General features: G+C 43.2%; 3 protein-coding genes and 2 non-coding genes across 6 annotated transcripts; 2 read left to right on the forward strand and 3 right to left on the reverse strand.

Annotated features, from left to right (window-relative positions):
• Positions 1-850: 850 nt before the first annotated feature.
• On the reverse strand, positions 851-4,128 carry LOC109428460 (keratin, type I cytoskeletal 9). The gene is made up of 5 exons (XM_019704224.3): positions 3,963-4,128; positions 2,765-3,829; positions 1,997-2,697; positions 1,267-1,879; positions 851-1,180 (listed from the first exon to the last, which is right to left on the reverse strand). The coding sequence occupies exons 2-4, from the start codon at positions 3,826-3,828 to the stop codon at positions 1,269-1,271; spliced, it is 2,376 nt and encodes a 791-aa protein (XP_019559769.3). The 5' UTR covers position 3,829; positions 3,963-4,128; the 3' UTR covers positions 851-1,180; positions 1,267-1,268.
• An 11,180-nt stretch (positions 4,129-15,308) lies between these two features.
• Positions 15,309-17,399, forward strand: LOC109428461 (D-beta-hydroxybutyrate dehydrogenase, mitochondrial). Its single transcript, XM_019704225.3, has 3 exons — positions 15,309-15,815; positions 16,011-16,222; positions 16,286-17,399. The coding sequence occupies exons 1-3, from the start codon at positions 15,484-15,486 to the stop codon at positions 16,975-16,977; spliced, it is 1,236 nt and encodes a 411-aa protein (XP_019559770.3). The 5' UTR covers positions 15,309-15,483; the 3' UTR covers positions 16,978-17,399.
• Positions 15,913-15,985, forward strand: Trnat-ugu (transfer RNA threonine (anticodon UGU)). Its single transcript has one exon. It is a non-coding gene; the product is annotated as a tRNA-Thr (tRNA).
• Positions 17,256-18,433, reverse strand: LOC109428462 (large ribosomal subunit protein P2). 2 transcript variants are annotated; one of them, XM_019704227.3, is made up of 4 exons: positions 18,314-18,433; positions 17,750-18,027; positions 17,611-17,675; positions 17,256-17,399 (listed from the first exon to the last, which is right to left on the reverse strand). In XM_019704227.3, the coding sequence occupies exons 2-3, from the start codon at positions 18,024-18,026 to the stop codon at positions 17,614-17,616; spliced, it is 339 nt and encodes a 112-aa protein (XP_019559772.2). In that variant the 5' UTR covers position 18,027; positions 18,314-18,433; the 3' UTR covers positions 17,256-17,399; positions 17,611-17,613. The 2 variants fall into 2 exon arrangements, with proteins under 2 accessions (XP_019559772.2, XP_019559771.2); XM_019704226.3 differs by having other exon boundaries at positions 18,259-18,417.
• LOC115256907 (small nucleolar RNA Me28S-Am982) lies at positions 17,477-17,556 on the reverse strand. Its single transcript, XR_003892865.2, has one exon. It is a non-coding gene; the product is annotated as a small nucleolar RNA Me28S-Am982 (small nucleolar RNA).
• Positions 18,434-22,508: the final 4,075 nt, after the last annotated feature.

Below are 22,508 nucleotides of genomic sequence, written 5' to 3' on the forward strand. Positions count from 1 at the left end.
AATTTTCTTTTAAAACAGCAGCGCCGGTAGTCATTCCAACACATATTATGCTCTGCTTTTTTCAGTTTGTCGAATGCTTTTGTAAATCAAACCCTAGACAAAGAATCACTCCGCTCGTTAAACGTCAGTTGAATTTTAATCTTCATTACAAATCGACTTCTCCATTGAAGATATTACTCAGCATAATTTGTGATACGCTGATTTAGATTTAGAGGTGTACTTAGGCCTTTTCTAGGATGATCAGAAGTCAGTCCTTTTCTGGCTAGACTCAGTTGCAGTTGCAGCGACGGTTTTCAATTCAGGTTCGTGCTTCTCTCAGCTTTCTTCCACTTTTTCGATTGCTGCAGAGCAATAAGCGATATCAAACCCTAGACAGAAGATAACTCCGCTTGTCAAACGCCGGATATCACAAATGAACGCATACTGCACATCGAACTGCGGCATTCTTAAGTCTCCGTGGAAGACGCTGCTAAACTCCATTTTAGGTAATGCCCGCGACGTCCTTCAATAATCCCTCGACGATGTCATACTGCATTATGTGCTTCACGATGTCTTCCCGTAATCCCTCGACGATAATTTCTCTCCGCAAACTTGAGGTAGATCGTTGTTTCTTCCCTTGTCGAACTAGGGCCACGTTGGCAATGCTTGTGGCAATAGTTAACTCGCAAACCAAAAAATACCGGAAATCTCAGCTATTCGCAATTCGAAGACGAAAACGCTCGCATATCACAGATTATTGAACATGGACTCTCAGCACTCTTACATAACGCATTCATCCTCCGGCTCCGACGAAGACGACGACGTCTGGCCCGGCCTGGCATGCGGCCCCGTTTTGGACTGGTCATTGGTGTGGGATTAAGATACTTTATTTGTGGATTCCTTTCTTGATATTTTTTGTTGATAGTAGTAATCTAATACAGACACACACACTAGTAACGAGGGTGGCTATTTGTTGTAGTTGTAGTAGCATGGTTGAATCTACTAAAATTTGCTGCTGCTTCTTCTGCTACGATCAATGACAATAAAACTGAATATTGTTCCAGTTTGTTGAAAGTGCCCTCCGGCATAGAATTCTAGGGGGGATGCTTCGTGCTTCCTCCGCGATGTCAATCTCTATCCTGCTTACTTCTTCAGTGTACAATGTGTGAGTAAAATTCAAAACTCGAGCCTGATTCCATCTCTGTTGAGTAGACAAAAACGAATCGGAGTTAGCAAGTGTCATTCCCCTTGGTAGCCACCACTCCAAGTTAGAACCGCAAAACTCACCTTCATTCGCTTTGTTCCCGTTTGTTTCGGGAATTGCCACCAGAGGCTCCGTTGCTGGGAGCCGTCTTATCGTCCACTACGTCGTCATCTTCCTCGTCCTCCTTGCTGTTCTCATGCAACAGGACGTACTCGCGCGAGCTAAAACCGAACTTGAGCACGTCCTTCTCCAGAAGCTCGATGTACTTTTTGGTGTCGATCTTCTTGTTGTTCACAAACGTCCCGTTGGCCGACTCCAAGTCGATAATGTACGGTCGAACCCGCTTGCCAGCCGTGCCGTCCTCGCGTTCGTACGGTACCAAACGGTACTGGAGGGCGGCGTGCTGTTTCGAGCAGGACGGGTGGTCAATCGGAAGGTCGCACACCTTGCGATCGCGCCCGATCAGGTAGCAACTCTGCCGGTGGATGTACATCGTGGGAAGGGCCTGTTCGCCCTTGAACGGGTACAAGCGCCAGCGGCGTTTCGGTTTCCGTGATTCCGGCGGTTCAGCGTACTTGATGACCACACCGTTGACTTTGTTGGCCTCTTCTGTGAGCTTGCCTGACAGGGCAAAGTTGGGCTTCTCCTTGTCCTCCGGACCTTTCTCGTCCGAGTCGTGGCTGCCGGCGCGACTGCCTGGAAAAGATAAAAATGTACGATCAATTGAGAGGGTCAAAACAGATAAAACTTAGCCTTTTGTAATTTCAGTTTTTTTTTTTTGCAGTATTTCGTAGGTAATCTCAAATAATTTACCTGCTTCACGCTTGGGTTGCAACCGTTTGCCACCCCACTCGTAGTCTTCTTCCTCCTCTCCTTTCTCTTCCTTTTTGAGACCCTTGCGTTGCCGCTGCGGCAACGGAGCTGGCGCTCGCGCCGGACTTCGGCTTCGACTGTGGGAATGCGGCGAGTCGCGATTGGCCGAACGACGTTCCATCTTGGCCGGTGGCGGCGGGGAACTGACTCGCTTTCCACGACCACGATTTATGCTGCCGCCTCTGCCGTTCTGATCGCGTGACCTCGACCGCGCAGGAGATCCCCTCGGCGAGGGCGGAGGTGACCGTCTACCCCAACCAGCCGGAGCCGGAGGCTTGCGATGATCTCCACTCATGTCGCCCCGATCCGAGTGAAAGCCGCCCCCTTCCGCGTGGGAAAACCCCCGTCGACTGCCACCACGACCTCCGCGACCACCGCGATCAAACGGACCTCCACCTCGTCCTCCTCGACCGAATCGGCCACCACGATCCGGTGGCCCATCGAAACGATCGCGATATCCTCCTCCCCCATTACCGCCACCGCGGCCTCCAAATCCGAAATCCGGATGTCCCATCGGGCTACGATCACGCCCACCTCGCGGCGGTGGACCCCCGCCCATTGGAGAAGAGTTACGTCGCCGGGGACCACGATCATCGTACTCCTCACGCCGCTGATAGCGATCACGTGGATTCCGGTCACGGCTGCAAATAGAAATAAATCAAACTTTGTGTCATAAGTACATTAATAACCGTTATAGTTAATCCTCACCTTCCATAATCGTCATAGCGCTCCCTTGGTTGCGACTGAGGAGTGAACGGATGACCACCACCTCTGCGCCCACCGCCTTCGAACCGGCGTTCATCTCCCTCGAATCTCCGCCCACCTCCCGAGGGCTTCCTAAAATCATCCCCACCTCGACCGCGATCGTCCTCGTACCGATCGCCACCACCCCAGCGTCTTTCCTGCTGCTGTGGCGGCGGTGGCGGAGGCGAATGGTGCCGCTCATCGTACCGGCCACCGCCCCGGCCACCTCGACCTCCCCTTCCACCTCGATCGTAATCTCCTCGTCCACCGCCACCGTGAGACGAAGATGATGGCGGAGGCAGCGGTGGAGATTCCCTCGGCGGAGGAGAACGCGGAGCCTTTCCACGGTACTCGTCGTAGTGACTTCGCTGACCAGATCTACTATAACCGCCCCCGCCGGACGACTGTTCCCGCGGAGAATGTGACCGCTTCCGGCGGTATTCTCCTCCATCGGCCGGACTGTCCCACTTCGAGGAGGCGTGCTTCTGCTGACTACTGGTTCCCGAACGGTCACGGTCTCGTTCCCGTTCGCGATCCCGTCCCCGACCGCGATCTCTGTCCGCCGGGGAACGTTCCCTTCGTCCACCATAGCTGTCCCTTTCTTTCCTGTAGTCATCCGCCGATGTCGTACGGTGCCGCCGATCCGGAACCACCTCTTCAATCAGTTCCTCTTCTTCTTCCTCCACATGCACTCGCTTTTCATCCTCCGACTCAGCTCGCACCTTATGCTTCTTGTGCTTTTTTGATTTCTTTTGCTTCTTGTTCTTTTTGTGTTTTTTCTTAGCTGCAGCAGCAACGGCCGCCGCCTTCGCCGCATCGTCACTGGATTGCTCACTGGCGGACTCGGCATCCGTCCCGGAACTGGCGTGTGTCTTTGCCGAAGACTTCTTGTGCTTCCGAGTGCTCTTCTTCTTCTTGTTCCTCCGCTTCAGCTCCACATCCTCAGAGCTGGAGGTGTCACTCGACTCGGAAGCATCCGACGAGCTGGAACTGCTGCTGCTCTCGTACTTCTTCTTTGATTTACCCATCCTATTTGACAGCGGGCACGGAAGGAAGAGACAGAAAATACATCATCAGAATAATTTTCGCATCAGAACAGGAGAAAAGCTAGGTTATTGCAAGCCAAATTTCCGGACGGATTTTTACCCCAAACCGTACTTACCCGGGTATTTTTTCCTAGCCTGCGGACACTACTGGCCACCGATGTACGTTTTGCACTAGGAAATTGGGCGTCGGGAATGGATTTTCACAGCAAAATTTCACTTTTTCCTACCACTGCTTGCCGATACGTCTTCGCGTAGAAAATTTCGCTTTTTTCTTCTTCGGTTTCTGCTCTTGGTAGCATGTGTCAGTAGGTGTGTACGCACACGTTGTATAACACGAACACCAGCTTAGATACTGGTGGAAAATAGTAAGCGCAGAATCAGCAGTTCCCAGCAAAATCAATCAAACAAACTTGCATTGGTGTTCGTGACATCTCACGGTGAGCATCAGAACGTCATGATGTTTCGCTTTCCAAATGTTCCCGCCGCATCTGTCATGGCATGCCATCAGGGAGGGAGCAAGAGCACGTCGATCTGTCAGTTTTCTACGCCAACATTTGGAAATCGACCATTCGTTATTGGCCCGTTTACATATGTCTAGATTGAGTTTAAATAAGGGCGAAAGTAACATGAGAGAGTTCTCTTCATCGACTCTCTCTTCTGCAAATTAAAGTGACAAGATGCAAATTCAATCGAACTTTTTTACACTTAGACGCTAGATTGCATCGCAACCTAGCGATTTATGACCAAAAAATGCAACCATACATTGTGATAAATAAACACCGACGAACCGACGTGACAGCTAGAACAAATCTGGAGCTCGATTTGAATAGGTCGTACGTACTTTTGTCGATTAAAAATTCGATCAGTTGGATTCGCTTATTACAGCGAAAACTATTGAAATTGAACAAAGTTGATACTTGCAGCAGAATCCTTACAGAACAGGCTTTCCGTTGCATCATTAAAAGTCTCCAAAATATCTCCCATATTGCTACAATAACTAAAATAAACTAATCGAATTTTATATCGACAAAAGCACATACGACCTATTCAAATCGAGCTCCAGAAATATTGCTTTTTTCACTGAAAATTTTCCTTGCTTCGCTGAACAACATGACGTTTTCTTCCAGCGAAGGCTTACGCGATACCGCGATACAGAAAATCGCTGAATTTCACACTACAGTCGGAACCCGCTCGTTGAGCCACAACCTCCACCCAACCAACGAATTCGATTCGCTAGTTGGGTGAAGTGACAGCAGCACAAGGGGCGTGCGCATTGTTTTTTTAATCATATTTAGGTTGGAAGCAAAAAGGAAAATTTTTCAATTTGTTTTACATTTAGAGCAAAACTGATACGTTTTGCAAGATACATGTATGGCCAATGCGAGAAATAATTATTTTCACCCATTTTCAGTCGGTGAAGTGAAAATATAGATGTTTATGAGACCACCCGGACCAAAAGCAAGCACAAAACACTTTCAATGATCGGCAAAATAAAGATTGTCGATGTTTTACATTTGTTTCGAAGTAATTGTACATATTCTTTTTTTTTTAAGAAATATGAAATAGAAATTCTTCTCGATTATCAGTAAAGTTTAAGAAACCAAAAACTCATTAGCTCGCCCCTCGGAATTACAGATTGGTTGTCATTTTCAGTTTGACATTGAATTATGACATCCAGGTAATTTTTAGTTGGCTGAAAGCTCAACTAACGGGGTCCCAACTAAAAAGCCACCCAACTATTAAGCCCCCAACCAGCGAGTCATGACTGTATCACTCCTGCTATCACTGCAGAAAATCTGTCAACAATAACTCAATACACATGCATTTTCAGCGAAAAAATCTATTTGCGTGACAACAATCCACTCCCATGACTACCGGGCGGCCGCAGTCAAATATCAGGATTGCCAACTGTCCGGCGACTGCTGTCAGTTTTCTTTGCGCCGAATCTGGCGCTGGGTCTTCGGCGCGGAAACCCAAAGGTGGGAATAAAATTTTGGGGTTTGCGCGCAATAAATTCAAATTTGTTGTCCGCGACGCCATGATTAAAAATAGCCGAACACTATCGCCACCTATTACGTTGGTTCAACCAGAAACAAGGCACCGTATTTCAGAGCAGATCAAAGGCATCAATTTTTGCTGATCAGCTTGAACTGCAAGCAACTTTATTAATTAAATATTCATTGATACAATTTTATCCCTACTTACAATTATCGGTGCTTCTATCCGCGTTTGGTTTCAAACCTATTTTACTTTTAATTACCGAGCGATGTTTACTCTACCTTCTCTAATCAGAGTCTATTGTGTACTACTGTTCATTGTTAAGAGTGTGACAATAATTGCGCACATTTAGGGTAACCAGCTACATCTCCCGCGCCAACACCACCTCTATAACGGCTCGCGATGATTTGATAGCTCGACACCAAACCCCCGTGTGTTCATATAGGAAACGGTTCGCGTCTGTGCTGATGTGACAGAAGCGATCGCTCGCTTCGTTGGTCGACCGTTAAATTAGGGGGGGACAGTTTTGGATCGCCACTGTCACGTCGGTTCGTCGGTGATAATAATGCATGACAATATTCTGTCGGACAATTTCTTCCACGCTAGTATCGTTTACATTGCCGCTAAAAATTTAGCTGCTAATGGCCCGTTTACATATGTGATAATAATGCGTGACAATATTCAGTCGGACAATTTTTTCCACGCTAATACCGTTTACATTGCCACTAAACATTTACCTGCTAAATCTGGGACAATAAATTGTTCGACTGTATTGGCACCAAACTATCGTAATGTAAACACTTCCCTATCTGCTAATAAAATTGGCGTGATGGCATAATTAGCTGATAATTTTTCTAGCAGACCGTTTACATGATGCTAATTGTGTTGGACAATCTAATATCCTCATTATTGTCCACCAGTTTTAGCCCCGAATTCAGAAGCTACTGATTTTGTCATGCTAATTTTAATGTCTGCTAAAAAGTGTTTACATTGCGCTAAATTGACGCCAATACTGCTCGAAAATGAATTGTCGCGTAAGAACTAGCAAATATGTAAACGGGCCATAAATCTGGGAAAATAAATTGTTCGACTGTGTTGGTACCAAACTATCGTAATGTAAACACTTCCCTATCTGCCAATAAAATTGGCGTGATGGCATAATTAGCTGACAATTCGTCTAGCAGACCGTTTACATGATGCTAATTGTGTCGGACAATCTAATATCCTCATTATTGTTCACTAGTTTTAGCACCAAATTCAGAAGCTTCTGATTTTGTCATGCTAATTTTATTGTCTGCTAAAAAGTGTTTACATTGCGCTAAATTGACGCCAATACTGCTCGAACATGAACTGTCGCGTAGAATTAGCAAATATGTAAACGGGCCATATTAACCCAAGGAATTGGCATCCCTATCCCACCAATGCAATGTTTTCGTAGCCAGCAGCGGCTCAAGCGTAGGGCTCAAGCTGACAACCTATCTTTCAACACAGCAGCATAATTTTAATGCGGGGTAAGAAAACAAGAAGACCATAACAGTCCGTATTAACCGGTATATGACCGGCAAACTTTTTGCTTTTTTCTACACCGTGTATTTTAAATGGGTGCTGGGTACCCGGGTACCCTGCCGGCCACATAAGGGTTAAATAATTTAATGAGCCATTTTACGAAGTGTTGATGATGATATTGGCTTTCACGGGTTATTGGACGCTACCTCCTGTCAAAATTCATTCATAAAATCGGCTCGTAAAATGGACTATTGTGTTTATTTAAGAGACTTTCAGCCCTTGGCTGGTTCGTCTAAAAAAAGGCCATTTGTCATTAAATATTTATTTATTTTACTTGATAAAGCCCGCAGTTTTGTCCTTGGTTTCGTCTTATTCGTCCAAGGATTCGTCGAGGGGCGGATCACAAGGGGTAGTCACGCTACACACTTCATTTGTGCCAACATTTTTTTAATGTGCCTACCAGTGTGCACTGGTGTGCCCTAGTGTGCCGAGGTGCTGAGGTGCCGAGGTCCATGCTTGTCATAATGACGGATGCACTGAACTTAAAACATGATAAAATAATCTCAGCAAACATTGAATCCTAGGAAAACAATGTCCACTGTCATGAAAATCGCTTCCGCAAGTTTTTCTGGTTATTCTTCATTACACCAACCACACCAACAAAGCTAGCCATGAAAATGTTTGACAATTCACAGGTCATTTTGACAGACCACACTTGTGGTAGTCGGGTTCATTGGCAGATGATCACAGCAACCATGAAGTTGAGGAGACTGACAGCAGACAAAAAAACACAGTCATTGGAAGACAATATACTTACACCAGTGATACTATCACAGACGAATTCGTTTGTGATACTATAATAATACCTAGAATAAATAATTATTACCTATCGTGGCTACAATATTTCAATAAATACCACATAATGGCGACGAGAATCAAACTCACGTGTGCGGGACGTTGGAGTAAGTATTATTTTGACGGATTTGGCCTAAAAACATCTCGCCTCGAAAGAGGGGGATGCCTGACGGTTGATGAAAATTTGACCGGTTCAGGCAAGAATATCTCGCCTCGAAAGAGGGAGATGCCTTTGCGGCGGATGAAAATCCGACCGGTGCGGGCAAGAATATCTCGCCTCGAAAGAGGGAGATGCCTTTGCGGTGGATGAAAATCCAACCGGTGCGGGCAAGAATACTTCGCCTTGAAAAAGGGAGGTGCTTTTGCGGCGGATGAAAATCCGACCGGTGCGAGCAAGAAAGTGGTCGAACGACATGAGCGGGGGCAATCTGGACACCCTCTCGGTGGATTCCTCCTCCAGACCATCCAAGATCGGCGGCATGACGTTCACGCTGGACGACATCCAAGATGTGGTACCCAACGAACCCATCGCCGTTGAGGACGCCAACAAGGAGAACGAAGAGTTCGGTGGAGGCGGCGGCGACGACGACTTCGAGAGGATTCGACGTGAACGAGGACGAAGACCGGATTTGTTGCCGGTGCCACTCGGAGGAAAATGAGGATTTCCACGAGAAGAAGCCCATCTGCAAACTGCATCGAAGAGACATTTCACATCATCTAACAAAACTAACGCGTACATCACGATGCTGCCGTCAAGAACAGAAGTCGGATGCTGAGTTCGCTGAAGCTGAAAGTGTCGCTTCCGCCACCGCCGAAGCTCAAGGAACATCCGGCCTTGGATGCGGCTAGTCAAGGTGGTGATGAGCAGGCTGATGTGGTGGCAGTGGCGACGGCGGCGGCAGTCGAATCAAAAGATGCCACGGACGCATTTACGGAGCTCAAGGAGGACCAGTTGGAGATCCCCATCGAACGCACATCCACCGGGCTGGGGTTAGACGCATAGTCCTTCGTTTTTTGGAAAAAAAGGAGATGTGGTAGTCGGGTTCATTGGCAGATGATCACAGCAACCATGAAGTTGAGGAGACTGACAGCAGACAAAAAAACACAGTCATTGGAAGACAATATACTTACACCAGTGATACTATAATAATAGAATAAATAATTATTACCTATCGTGGCTACAATATTTCAATAAATACCACAACACTAATGCACGAAAAAGGCAGATAATATATTCTACTTTATCGATCTTGCTGCCGTCCTTTTCATGTTCAAGTTACATCTGTCAAAATGACCTGAGAATTGTCAGTCATTTTGAGGTTAGGTTTCCCAATTAAAATTATTTATTTCATATTTTAGGTTTAGGAGCGGTGGATATATCTACAGCATGGATGCCTATAGATACTTCTGTTGGTGTTAATTATGAAGAATAATTGCAATAATGCATGGAAATAATATTATCATTAATCCAACCCGAATAAAACGATATTATACGACGGTGATTCAGGTTATCATTTTTCAATTATTCATGGTATCATAAACTGGATCATAAATCTACGATACAACGAATCGTTTTGGTGATAGCAGTTATCATTTTCGTAGTTACAACGATAGAGCGAATGGGTTGTTAAGTATCGTTACCATTCAAAAATGCCATTTTTCTCGAACAAAAATTTCAAGCAATGATTCAAGCTATCATTGCTTTATCATCTACTTGATCATACAGGGAATAATAAAAACAACACGGAAATATTTCACCAAATCTACTTTATCGACTCGAAAAAAGTGTACACCCCTGCGGGCATTTCTCGCGTTCTGTCAACTCCATGAATGATAATGTGAATCGTTGTTTATTTTTAATCGTTAGTTTAGTGAAAACGGGAATTGAACTGTCGGTGCCATGGTTCGCTGTTCTCCTCGAGGTTCTCCTATCGCGCTTTGTTCGGGACCATATGGAACTAGTGCTCGCGGGACGTTCGAAAACATAAAAGTTTCGAAGGTGGAAAACTTGGTGAAAAAAAGTGGAAAATTGTTCAACGAGCCGCTGCCATATTGAACTGTATGAAACCTCCAACACTTTCGTCTGGTTTAGCCATGTGGAAGCTTCTAGGTAAGTTTGCAAGTGATATTTGGCTAATCAGACGATAACCAAAACCTGCCACTTCCAAGAGCTTTAAAGTGATGGCACGTCAATGGCACGTACAAACATCAAATATAAATATTTATATGACATAATGTACGGCGCCACACAGTGTCAAGTGCATTCCATCAGTTTGCGAGTTCCTGCACCCAAAACGTTATATTTAATCTGCGGTGCTAAATCCAGTTAGTATTACAGACTAACTTTATGACGTCCATATTTTGCCATTAAATCCTTAATATAGTGACAAAACTGATTTATGTCATAAAACTAATGGGGCATTACATTATTAAAAAATATTCATAAATTATTGGATGTATCACTATCATAAGTTGTATGATACTTCAAAAGTTGTAAATGATACATTTTTTTCAAACATTATCATTTTATCGTAAAATGATCATCACTTGTATAATTATCATTCCACCAATAAACATCGTATAATATCAACGATACCGTGCATCGTATTTTGCTATGCGGGAACCCCAATATGAAACCAACTCGTGAAAATTGTTTCGTCATTCGCGGAATTGCCTTACACCCAAATCTCCTGTTCTTACGCCACGACATTCCGATTAAATGCCTTTGTCATAGAGCGTACTAATGGATCACTAAAATAACTAAAACGACCGCTATGAAATGAACAGATAGCGCCACCGTAGCCTTGTGTGTTTGACGTAACTCGACTGCTGTCACTGTGTTACCGTCCATATACGATGGCGCTTTTGTTTTGACGCGGAGAGTAGCGGAAAAGTCGGCTTCAATGATCCATTGGGATGAAAAAAAGTTGGTATTTTCGAAAGTTTTGATTTATTTCTCTTGAAGGATTTTGTAGGCTAAATTTTCCATAGCTTGGACGTATAATTCAGTTTGGTTGGGAATGTTTTAAGCCATTTTTAATCCCCATGACGCACATAACAAAGAGAACAAAACTGATGAAAATACTGAAGTTCTCGTACGTTGAACTGTGTTGTGCGAAAATCTTCTGAATACGGACAGGTTAGTACTCACACTTTCGAAATATAGTTGTACAACTCTTGGAACAACTGTAGTTCATGAAACTGGTGAGAGCTGATCCAACCTTTATTGGCAGCAAGTCGTTCAGTAATCAATCTAGCTATAGAATCTTTTTTAATTAGGTTTTTAAATTAAGAAAAATGTATTGATTTTTTGATTTTATACGAAAGAGCACCTTATTTTGAACCACTACGTTTTTTTTTCAGATTTTTAGAACATTGTTTTGGTACTAAAAATCAATTTCGAAGAGATGTTTCGAAATCACCTTTTGACAGCTGGGCAACTGCTTGACAGCTCTGCCCAGTACAAAATGCGACGAGGGGTGATTCGGCAAATCGTTCCCATACAAACTTCAAACTGATTTTTAAATAGGTTCCCGGGCACCAAAATTCATGAAAATTTGGATTTCGGCTCAGTTTTGCACGCAGATTCAGAATATGGAATAGGCTCCTAAAGTCCTATCGGGATTCTTGTTTTAAACCACAATATATGGTTCAAGAGTACATATTTACTCAATTTTTAACGTTTTTATTAACCGTAGTTGAAAATATATATTGTATGTTGCTTTCATAACAAAACGCGCTGCCAACTTCCAGTGGGCATTTCTGAATCATCGCAACGAATCAAGCACCACCTCTGCTACTGTTTGTGTTAGTGAGGTCGGAGAAACGTCAGACTCCCGCCTCCTGATTGGCTGCGACGACTCTGGCGACGGTTTCATCCGCGACGGATTGAAATCGTCGCGTTCGATAAGGGGGGAAACCGTCAATAATTTTTATTTTTTTGGCCTTTTGTCTCCCCGAATAAAATGGTATTATACGTTTATGATTCTATTTATCGTTTTCCAATTATTCACGGTATAATAAAATGTATGATAAATCAATGATACTGTGGATCATATTGGTGATAACATGTATCATATTCGGAGTTTGAACGATAGACCGAATGGGTTGTTAAGTCACAGAGAACAGACATCCAGGCTAGAACAAATTTCATTCGGAAAGTTGTGTAAGGATTTGAATCTTTACTTGAGTAAGGTTGCAAACCAATACACGATGACAACACTAACGCCACCAAACACCATATTGCCACAGTCAGTGGTGAGTTGAAACATTTCAAGTGGTGAATTAAATTAGTATGGGAAACTAACTGATTGCAGCGCCACGCTATTGCCACTTGTGTTGCCGATTTCAAATGGCCGTTAAATTCTTTACACAGTTTCGGAAATGGACTTGGATGTCTGTTCTCTGTGGTTAAGTATCGTTACCATTCAAAAATGGCAATTTTCACGAAAAAAAAATGTGAAATCATTCACATTATAACCACTTTATCGTTTACTTTATGATACACTATAAAATATAAACAAGCTTGAAATATTTCGTTATTCTGCATTATCGACTTGAAAAAAATACACACCCCTGCGGAACTACCTGTCAAGTGTGTGATCGTAACCCATTCTGTTTATATTTGGTTTGGGTGCGTTTTTTTTTTAACTATCCGGGACTCGAACTGCGGTGATGGGTATTCGGCTGATTCCTTTTTCCTCGTGCGGTCTTTATCCATGAGACCATATTGACTTAGTGCTCGCGGGAAGTTAGAAAACAATGCTCCTAAAGGAGGTGGCAGAGCTGGCAGAGGATCAATCATTTAAGGCCGATGCAAGGTGTGCAAGGTAAGTTAGCGCTCTCCATATGCAATGCATACCTGGCAGCTTACTCGAAAATACTCTTTGCGTCCACAGCAATAACTGAGGCGTTTGTTATTTGATCCCCAATGTGCACGAGCAGTAGTGAGGGCGGCAGTTTACGGCGAGGTTTACGGTGCATCATTATCACTGTACTGTGGATTTGGGTGCGGTGAAATCGTGATGCATTTTCGTTGCAGTGTTCATCACATTTATTACAATGACCTGCATGTTCCGCGCCTGTAGCACAGACAAGCAGACGTAACACTCTGATAATTCCCATCGTACATCGATTTAACGATTTTTTTCAAAATTGGATAGGTGGCCAACTGCCCACCCGTGGCGCTCGCATCGTTTTTGTTCGAGTTTGACGTTTGCTCACTACCGCCACCTAGTTGATGGTCGGCCAAACTTAGTCCTTTTAGCATTGGGCGAATATGTTTCCGTGACTATGATTTGAATCGAAAATTGTTCGAAGTGTTACGTCTGTTTGTCTGTGCCTGTAGGTTCAATTTATTGGCCTGATTAACAACCGCAAGAAGAAATTACTCAATATTGTGGGGTTTCCAATCTGTAGGAAACCGAAAAAGACATGCCACAGCTCAAAGAAATAAAGTCACGGCCGCAAAATTTACGAAAACGTATGATTCAGAACTGTTCATATATCATTCAATGAACCATTATTATAATTGTTATGATTCTTGAAAAATATTATATAATACATTTTTTTCATTCTCAATCATGCAATCATAAAACAATTATTTGTGGTATAGTTATTATTCCACGAACCAACTTCTTATGATATGCACGATACTGTGAATTGTATTTTTCTATGCGGGTCGTCCCTAGCTTATAACACATACTTTGAGTGATTTTTTTCACCGTGTATGTCAGATAGGAACATTTTTGAAATCCCAGTGCGAAAAATGTCGAGCTCATGAGTCACACAAGGTTGACCTCAAATGTCAAAGTAGAACTATTTACCATTTTACTTATTTCAAATTTTCTCATTATTCCTTTGTTTTTCAAGTTCGTGTAAAGTACAATTCCGATTAGAATACCATGCTTGATCGTATTGTTCAATATAAGCGAGATTTCGTTTTTAATTTTAGGACCCTATTATCTCAACAACGCAAAAAAGCCAATTGTAAATGTTTTGTTTGTTTTATTAACGACCCTTTAACCAATTTTGGTCATTCGGGTCGGAAATTGGGTTGTTTAGTGAATAAAATATTGCTATTTTCTATAGCCTAATCGAAAGAGCTCATTTTTCTGAGTATAACGTGATTTTATTGGATTCCAACACTTTTGTTTTGATGGTTAAATCAACAAAACAGTTTTAATTTTTGTGGATAGAATGACAGTTCAATCGTTAAAGTGACAGTTCGACCCGAACAAAAAAATTTCTCCATACAAACTTTAAATGGATTTTAAAAATAGTTCCCGAACTCCAAAAATTATGAAATTTTGGATTTCGACTATTTTTTGGGCGGAGAATCCGATTTTGAAATAATCCGGATACCCCTAAAGAACCCAATTGTAAATGGGGTCCATGGTAAAAATGAAAACATTAACCTGTTGAATTGAAACGAAATGTAGTCTGCACAAATTTAGTGGCGTTGTGTATTTAAATTGACCCTCAAAATAGTAATTTCAACCGCAAGCCGTCTTTCAGTGTACAATGAAAGCAGCCTTGCAGTAATGACAAGCACAAAAATGTTTTTAAATTTACCATGGCAAAACATGATCATCGACCCACCAACGCTTATTGTGTGCGTTTCGTTTCTTCTCACACTCTTCTGTTGAATTAAAACGAAACTCAGTCTGCACAAATTTAGTGGCATTGTGCATTTAAATTGACCCTCAAAATAGTAATTTTCACCGCAAGCCGCTGTTCAGTGTAGCAAAAATCAAAACTTGTTTGAACCTAACTGTTAATACTTATTGTTTAAGCTCCATTTGGTATGAAATATTTTGGTTCAACGGTAGAAGTTCATAACTTTGTGTTAGAAATTAAGGATTTTGAGTAGATTTTTTTTCTCAGTACTGAGTAGAAATATTTTTCGGTGTGGATTCTCAAAAACGCCTAGATGTCGACAGTAGTATCAACAAACATGTTCCACATAAAATTCACCTTTTTCTGTTTTACCGACCTTCTCCTTCGTTCGCTCTCATTCCAACACCAACCCCTCACTTCATTCTCAACCACCCGAAGGGATTAGAATGGAAACGGAATGATTAATCAATCAAGCACCGGCGGGTGGAAGGGCGGAAGCGGGGCTTCAGTAATAAATAAAACATCTCAGCATGCCCTGAATGTTTGTACCCCGCGTCTTTCGCTCCGTATCGAAAAACCCGACAAAAATTTGACTCGCAAAACGAGTCGAAGAAGATTTTCAAATCTATCTTCTTGGTGGTGTTTCCTGCGCGGCGGCGAATGAGTTCAATCCAGCCGACGGTATCGTCAACTTCGCTTGTGTCCACCGCCGCCAGTGCATCGAATTCGAGTCCATCGTCATCATCATCACCGACACCGGATTCAATTTTCATCTCGCTTGCCGTCGAAGCCCTGTTCTGTGTGGGAAGTGGTGCTCTTGGGGCGATGAGTATCCTGCAGCGCGGCGGAATCGCCGATGTTCTCAAGTACGTGGGCCTGACGACGGTAGCGGCCGGGTCCTTGCTGCTACTGTTGGAGCACCGAGAACGCCGGAAGCGAACCTTTAGCGAGCGATCCGTGGTGATTGTGACCGGGTGCGATTCCGGATTGGGGTGAGTAGCAGGAGGGGAAAATCGTTTAGTGGTGAGTTTCCGAGTGGTGGGGGAGATTGAATTTATGACAGGCTTTGAGTGATACTTAGCATCATCAGCCTCTTTAGCTCAGATGGCAGAGCGCTGGTCTTGTAAACCAGCGGTCGTGAGTTCGATTCTCACAGGAGGCAGGTAACTTTTTTTTTTGCTTTCCAGATTCAACATAGCGCAAATGTGCCACCGGATGGGATTCATCGTCTTTGCCGGATGCTTGAAAAGCGATTCCGATGGAGCCAAGATGCTGGAGGAACTAGATGGTAAATCCGGAAGGCTGATTCTACTGGAGGAGCTGGACATAACGCTCGAGGAACGAATCGTGTGCGCCAAGAAGAAGGTGAAGGACTTTTTGAAGTCCAAGCCGGAGTGCGGTAAGTAGGAGGGCTTTGATTACCAATGGTCACCGAGCATAATGTATTGCACCTTCTTTGTAGAACTGTTTGCCCTGATCAACAATGCCGGGGTGATGTGCTTCGGCGAGTTCGAGTGGCAACTCGAGCGTCACCTGGAACAGCAAATCAATGTGAATCTCCTGGGAACGATGCGGATGACGAAGGCTTTCCTGCCGCTGTTGAGGCTACAACGTGGTCGGGTCATCAACGTGACCAGTCATTGTTCCCTGCAAGCTCTGCCAGGACTCTCGGTCTATTCAGCAACCAAAGCAGCCCTCCGCTACTGGACCGAAGGCCTTCGGATGGAAATGTCCAGCTATGGAGTTCCGGTGGTCAATTTCATTCCCGGATCCCTGGTCACACAGAGCAACATCTGCGCGAATCAACAGCAATATGCCGAACAGATGCGAGCGGCCTTCAGCGAGGAGCAGGCCCAATTCTACGGGAGCTACTTCGACGAGTATAATGCCTACCTTCGGGTCATTTCCGGAATGAAACCGGTGCAAAGCTTGGCCGGGAACCACCCGGTGCTGCGATGCTTCGAGGATGCCCTGCTGGACGCCAAACCGAAGCCCCTGTACAAGTGCGAACCGTGGCGCTATCGGATGTACCATTTTCTGTTCAGGATCGCTCCGACGGCCGTCAGCGATTGGCTTGTGAGGAGGTTCGTTGCCATGCCGGAGTACCGGACACCGGAGTCCCGACAGGGTCACGGCATAGTTGCCAGCTTATGATCGAAATTCAAAGTTTCTGGAAGACGTTCTAAGGAGTATGCAATATATTTTGTTACCACACTGAACAACATAGCGGTTTATCATTGGAGAAAGAATATCCTCATTCTTTTTACGTTTAAATAGTAAAAATCTACCCAAGTACAATGCAGAAACGGAGATTTTACCTTCTCACCATACACAGATTGCTATAAATCTAGAACTTCACGGAATTCCTTATTCAGACAGACAAAAATACGAACGTTCTTTCATTTCCATGCTCTCCGAGAAACGCAAATTAGTTGGCTTTTTTTTAGCAGAGTCTCCTCCTTGATTTTATTTGCTTGCCTTCATTTTTGTGTGTGGGTAATTTATTTCACAGAAATAAATACGTTGTACCTTCCCAACGAATGGTCATCGACACACCGGGAGCGATGTGATTGAATCTGGAACAAGAGAAACAGAATTCCACGATTAGTGATTACGTTCAATCTCTGAAGAATCCGCTAAAGTCGTTGAATAAACATGGCATCAGTATGGAAACTATATTGACAGTCACGATTTGATCAGTCGAAAGATGGTGATAAGTTTATTCATCATTGTAGGAGCGGTTCCCGATTCGAGAAGTAAGATCCTTCTTAAGGACCCTCAACTTACCCCTTATTCAAAGAGACCGAATCCCATGTCGTCATCCTCGGATTCCGATTCTTCCTTCTTTTCTTCTGTAATTGTAAATAAAACACATTAGGCATCTCACGTTACTCGGGGGGAGTGTTAGGTTATGATGCGGTCTTACCCTTCTTCTCCTCAGCGGGAGCGGCAGCGGCACCGCCGGCAGCAGCACCAGCACCGGCAGCCGGGGCGGCACCACCAGCTGGCATCGACGAGAGCTTCTCGCGTCCGGAGGCGATCAGTTCCTCGACCGACTTGCCCTTCAGCTCGTTGACCACCTTGGTGACGCGGGTCGAGTCGGCTTCGATACCGACCGAGCTCAGGATCTTCTCGATGTCGGCATTCGATGGGCTGGCGTTTCCGCCGAGGACAGCCAGGAGGTATGCAGCCACGTAACGCATTCTGGGAAAGATAGGAAAATGATAGGAATTAGTCACCGTTCTTCAATCGCAAGATGGTATCCTGTGCCCCCCTTCAAACGCGTGTTGACATTTTTCTCAAGCGCAAAAGTTCATATTAAAATCGCACTTTTTCCATCGAAATAACTACAAAATCAACCATTCGACACTGGCATTCAATCAATCACCCAAAACTCTACAGAAATCAAACCTCCAAACCCGAAAATAAGCTTACTTTTAAGTCCTTCCGACACGAAACGAGAGCGGCACAAAAATGAAATTCGACTCACTTGTTTGGACGTTCAAACTAGAAAGAGGACGGACCGCTGGCGAACGACGCGGAGACGGAAGTTGAGCTGTCAAAACGCGCTGACAGTGCATGGGTGACAGCGCCGGCGATCGGGGCGAACTCTGCGGGACGATCCGCGAACAATGAAAGGCCTTTTCGGTGGGTAACACTCGCTGTCATTCGCTGGAATAGGCACAGTTGTCGTTACGGTTAAAAAGGCGGTCAAAAAATAAAATAAATCTAGATTGAGTTTAAATAAGGGCGAAAGTAACATGAGAGAGTTCTCTTCATCGACTCCCTCTTCTGCAAATTAAAGTGACAAGATGCAAATTCAATCGAATTTTTTTACACTTAGACGCAAGATTGCATCGCAATCTAGCGATTTATGACCAAAAAGTTCAACCATACTTGCATCTTGTCACTTTAATTTGAAGAAGAGAGAGTCGGTGAAGAGAACTCTCTCATGATACTTTCGCCCTTATTTAAACTCAATCTAGAAATGCACTGCGGTCACCCAAGTTATTATCACCGACGAACCGACGTGACAGCTAGAACAAATAAATTCAAATTTGTTGTCCACGACGCCATGACGTAAAATAGCCGAACACTAACGCCAACTCAATAACGACTCGCGATGATTTTGATAGCTCGACACCGAACCCCCGTGTGTTCATATAGGAAACGGTTCGCGTCTGCGCTGATTTGACAGAAGCGATCGCTCGCTTCGGTAGTCGACCGTTGAATTTGGGGGGGGACCTTGGGGGGGACACTTTTGAATCACCACTGTCACGTCGGTTCGTCGGTGTTATTATGGCACCAGCACCAAACCGAATAGCGACGTTTTGACGGATGAATCCATAATAATCTGAGTCTTGCGGACTGACTCAATATGCTCTCTCAGCGGGAGCCAAACATTGAAGATGGAGGTTATGTTAAACCTTGTTGAACTTGTGTAATTGGTTGAAGAGTATTGTTATCTAGGTGCTGCGGATATAATCAAAATTGTTGTCACGATTTCTCCATTTGCCGCTGTCAAGCCGTTGGAAAGCGAGGAGAAGGATACCCGGATAAAAAATTACTATTCATTACATGGTAAATATTATTAACATATGACTGGTTTTATCGAAGACGGCTAATAACAAGACAGACAGCTCCCACCCTGTTTCAGGCGACATGGTTGAAACGCCCTCAACGATTCACAGGAACATTAAAATATGATTGTGTGCGTGTACATGCAAATACGTACACGGAAATGATAACATCGCATGCACACTTATTCATGATGTTGTTCCCTGAAGTCGTTCGTGGCGCTAGTGTGCTTGTAGCTCCCAAGGTATATGGAGCAAGAGGGTAGATGTCTGTCTTGTTATTAGCCGTCTTCGGTTTTATTGTTCACAATAAAACACATGGTAGATATATTGTTACTTTTTACAATAGAAATCAAGCCCATATAGTTCGTACAATAAGTGAACATTAGCTTTATTAGTGACTAATTGATTCGATTGTTTTTCAATAGTTCTATAATAATTTTAAGTTACTATCAGTAAAAATTATTTTAAGTTGTTTTATATAGTTGCAAAAGTGCCTGCAAAGTTCTCATGGACTTTTTATTAAAAAAAGAGTTTATTTCTCAATTACATTTAAAACAATTCGTAACAAATAAATAATAATAAATATTATTGTTGCTTGGATCATGTTTGTATAATCAAATACAAAATCACTTGACATATTTTTTTATAGTTTTCGTTTTAAATTTGAGTACAATAGATGTTTCGGTTATTGAATGTTATTCGCCAAAACTTCAACGACTGACAGACGTCAAGCCGTGTTGGCAGAAGAAGCTCTCAATGAATAACTGAGGAAGTACTTATAGAAAAGTTGCTGAAAAGCAGGTTTTAGCCAAGTGAGGATGTTACGACAAGAAAAAGATGAACAATGATTTTTCTGATGTTTTCCAATAAATTGAAGGAATCTAGTGAATAGTAAACTACCATTGATAACAATACAAATACAATAAGTTTAATGGGGCCAATTGAACCGATGTTAAAATAAACATGCAATAATATTTGTTGTTTTGTAAACAGATTTCGCCTTTGAAAAACCAAAGAATTCATATTTCTCGGTAACATTTTTCTCCAGCATTTACAGATACTAATGGCCACATGAATAGTGAACGATTTATGGTATGGATCATACGACCTGAGGTCTGACTTGTGATATTTGGCAGTTATTTGAAAAGATTGAAGATAGATCTTATCAACAGCTGCCAAGTAATACATACCAGATAGACATCAGAGTGTTTGATTCTTATCATAAAATGTGCATATTATTCTGACGGCCGTTAGTGCTCGTAAATGCTGGATATAAATGTTAGTGGGAAATATAAACTCTATGGATTTTCAAAAGCGAAAACTGCTTACAAATAACAACAAATACTATTGTATTTTTATTGTAACAACGATTCATTTGACGCCATTCAATTAATTGTATTTGTATTGTAAGAACAATGAAAAAACATTAAGATATATTGTTTTCTTTTGAAAATTGCCCTAAAAATGTCTCATAAAAACACAATACATTCTATTGTGTTTCGCGAAAAAGTGTATGAAAATTTTCTCAAAATTTTATGGTTAAGATACATAACGACCACCATTTTTTATTGTATTGTGCCTTGCAAGATAAATCCGCGAAACGCGTTTGTCTTCTTCTTTTCCATCAAGTTGCCAAAATATGCCCGCACCACTTTGAGCGACCTGATGGTCAGAAATTCTGCATGCGGCGCTCATATCAAATCCACATGAGGTTGCGGCGATATGGCCGCGAGGAGATGCACGCGATACAGACGCAATGTGGAAATGGAAAAATTGAAGCCGCATCCTCCTGCAGCATCACTTAACAACATCCCGATTATTAAATACAAAGCCGACGAGGTGATGCGTATGCGTATAGTGAAGCAATGTCGTGATAAATATTATTACGATTTCTGGCCACTTGAGATGCCATTGTGCTAACTTTTGTTTTGATATGAACGGCCTGAAGGCTGCTGCAATGCTGCTAGGTGGGTGACAGTTTCTGTTCGATTTTGACATTGCGTCTGTATCGCGGGAATCTCCTAGCGGCCATATCGCCGCCGCCTAATGTGGATTTATTATAAGCGCCGCAATAAAAGTGCCATTTACCATTCGCCGAATCGTATAGAACAATAGGGGTGATGGTGAGTGTACCGTGTAAATTACAATACATTTGATGGTGAATATTTTTCGAAACAATGGTGTTGTAACAATAAAATTTATCATATTTTTATGATACTTTTTATCAGGGTAAACACTGTTTTGAGCCTATTTCAGCTAGTTTTGTAACAAATATCCATCAAAATTTTCATCGCGAATGGAAAAGAATAAACTTTGAACACGAGAAGAAAATTGGAATAATGGTGGATTGATCATGTTTACCATTTCCGAACAGCGTCGCGACGGCGTGTTTGACAACCGAGCTGAGAGAGGTGGTTGCAAGAAAATTGAACGCTCGTGCGTGTTTACAAGCTGTGAGCCGGGTGTGTGTGTGTTCGCTAGCTTGAAAAATAAAACCGTTTCTATTCGCAGCACTCAGATAATAAGCACAACCAATCGAATCAGCATCAATTTCAGAAAATATTGCTTTATTTCCGTTTCATTAAAACAATCTCGAAAGGGACCATAATGAGTCAACTTCCCGCATAAATGATAACCATAAGATTTGCTTAACCACCCATTCGGGATACAGTTCGAACAGTATGTGGTATTGTTGAACCGTATTGTGTTGGTTTATTAGGGTTACCTTCCCACGCAAGTTAACAACAACGATCAGCCGGGTGGCGAGCGTCGATGTTTGTTTTGGTCGCAGACAATGGAAACGTGCTGCGTGTGGCTTTGGCGCGCAATGACGTCGTCTGCTTTCACGCTCCTGATTGGCTGAGCGCAACTGGAGTGGAGCTACGCGTAACTGCCCGGCGCGCAAATTGCGCAACGAAAGAAAAATTTTACAAAATATTCACAATATTTATTTACTGCGATCACCGACCAACCAACGCGACAGAGATCTGGTACGGAATTTTGAAGTTGGCCGTATTTATATCAGCCGAATAATGCGCAAAATTGGCTTTTGAGCAGCTCTATTAGAGGATATAGAACCAATAAGCTCTGTTAGCCAGGTTCTAC

Source organism: Aedes albopictus, unplaced genomic scaffold (genome assembly GCF_035046485.1).
Source record: "Aedes albopictus strain Foshan unplaced genomic scaffold, AalbF5 HiC_scaffold_698, whole genome shotgun sequence".
Taxonomy (NCBI): domain Eukaryota; kingdom Metazoa; phylum Arthropoda; class Insecta; order Diptera; family Culicidae; genus Aedes; species Aedes albopictus.

Excerpts from the sequence above, each read along its gene's own strand:
- LOC109428460 (XM_019704224.3), bottom strand. The coding sequence starts at position 3,828 with ATGGGTAAATCAAAGAAGAAGTACGAGAGCAGCAGCAGTTCCAGCTCG. Across the intron at positions 2,698-2,764 it reads CGCTATGACGATTATGGAAG|CCGTGACCGGAATCCACGTG; the intron begins GTGAGGATTAAC and ends TTCTATTTGCAG. Across the intron at positions 1,880-1,996 it reads GCAACCCAAGCGTGAAGCAG|GCAGTCGCGCCGGCAGCCAC; the intron begins GTAAATTATTTG and ends TATCTTTTCCAG.
- LOC109428461 (XM_019704225.3), top strand. The coding sequence starts at position 15,484 with ATGAGTTCAATCCAGCCGACGGTATCGTCAACTTCGCTTGTGTCCACC. Across the intron at positions 15,816-16,010 it reads GGGTGCGATTCCGGATTGGG|ATTCAACATAGCGCAAATGT; the intron begins GTGAGTAGCAGG and ends TTTGCTTTCCAG. Across the intron at positions 16,223-16,285 it reads GAAGTCCAAGCCGGAGTGCG|AACTGTTTGCCCTGATCAAC; the intron begins GTAAGTAGGAGG and ends CCTTCTTTGTAG.
- LOC109428462 (XM_019704227.3), bottom strand. The coding sequence starts at position 18,026 with ATGCGTTACGTGGCTGCATACCTCCTGGCTGTCCTCGGCGGAAACGCC. Across the intron at positions 17,676-17,749 it reads TCCCGCTGAGGAGAAGAAGG|AAGAAAAGAAGGAAGAATCG; the intron begins GTAAGACCGCAT and ends TTACAATTACAG.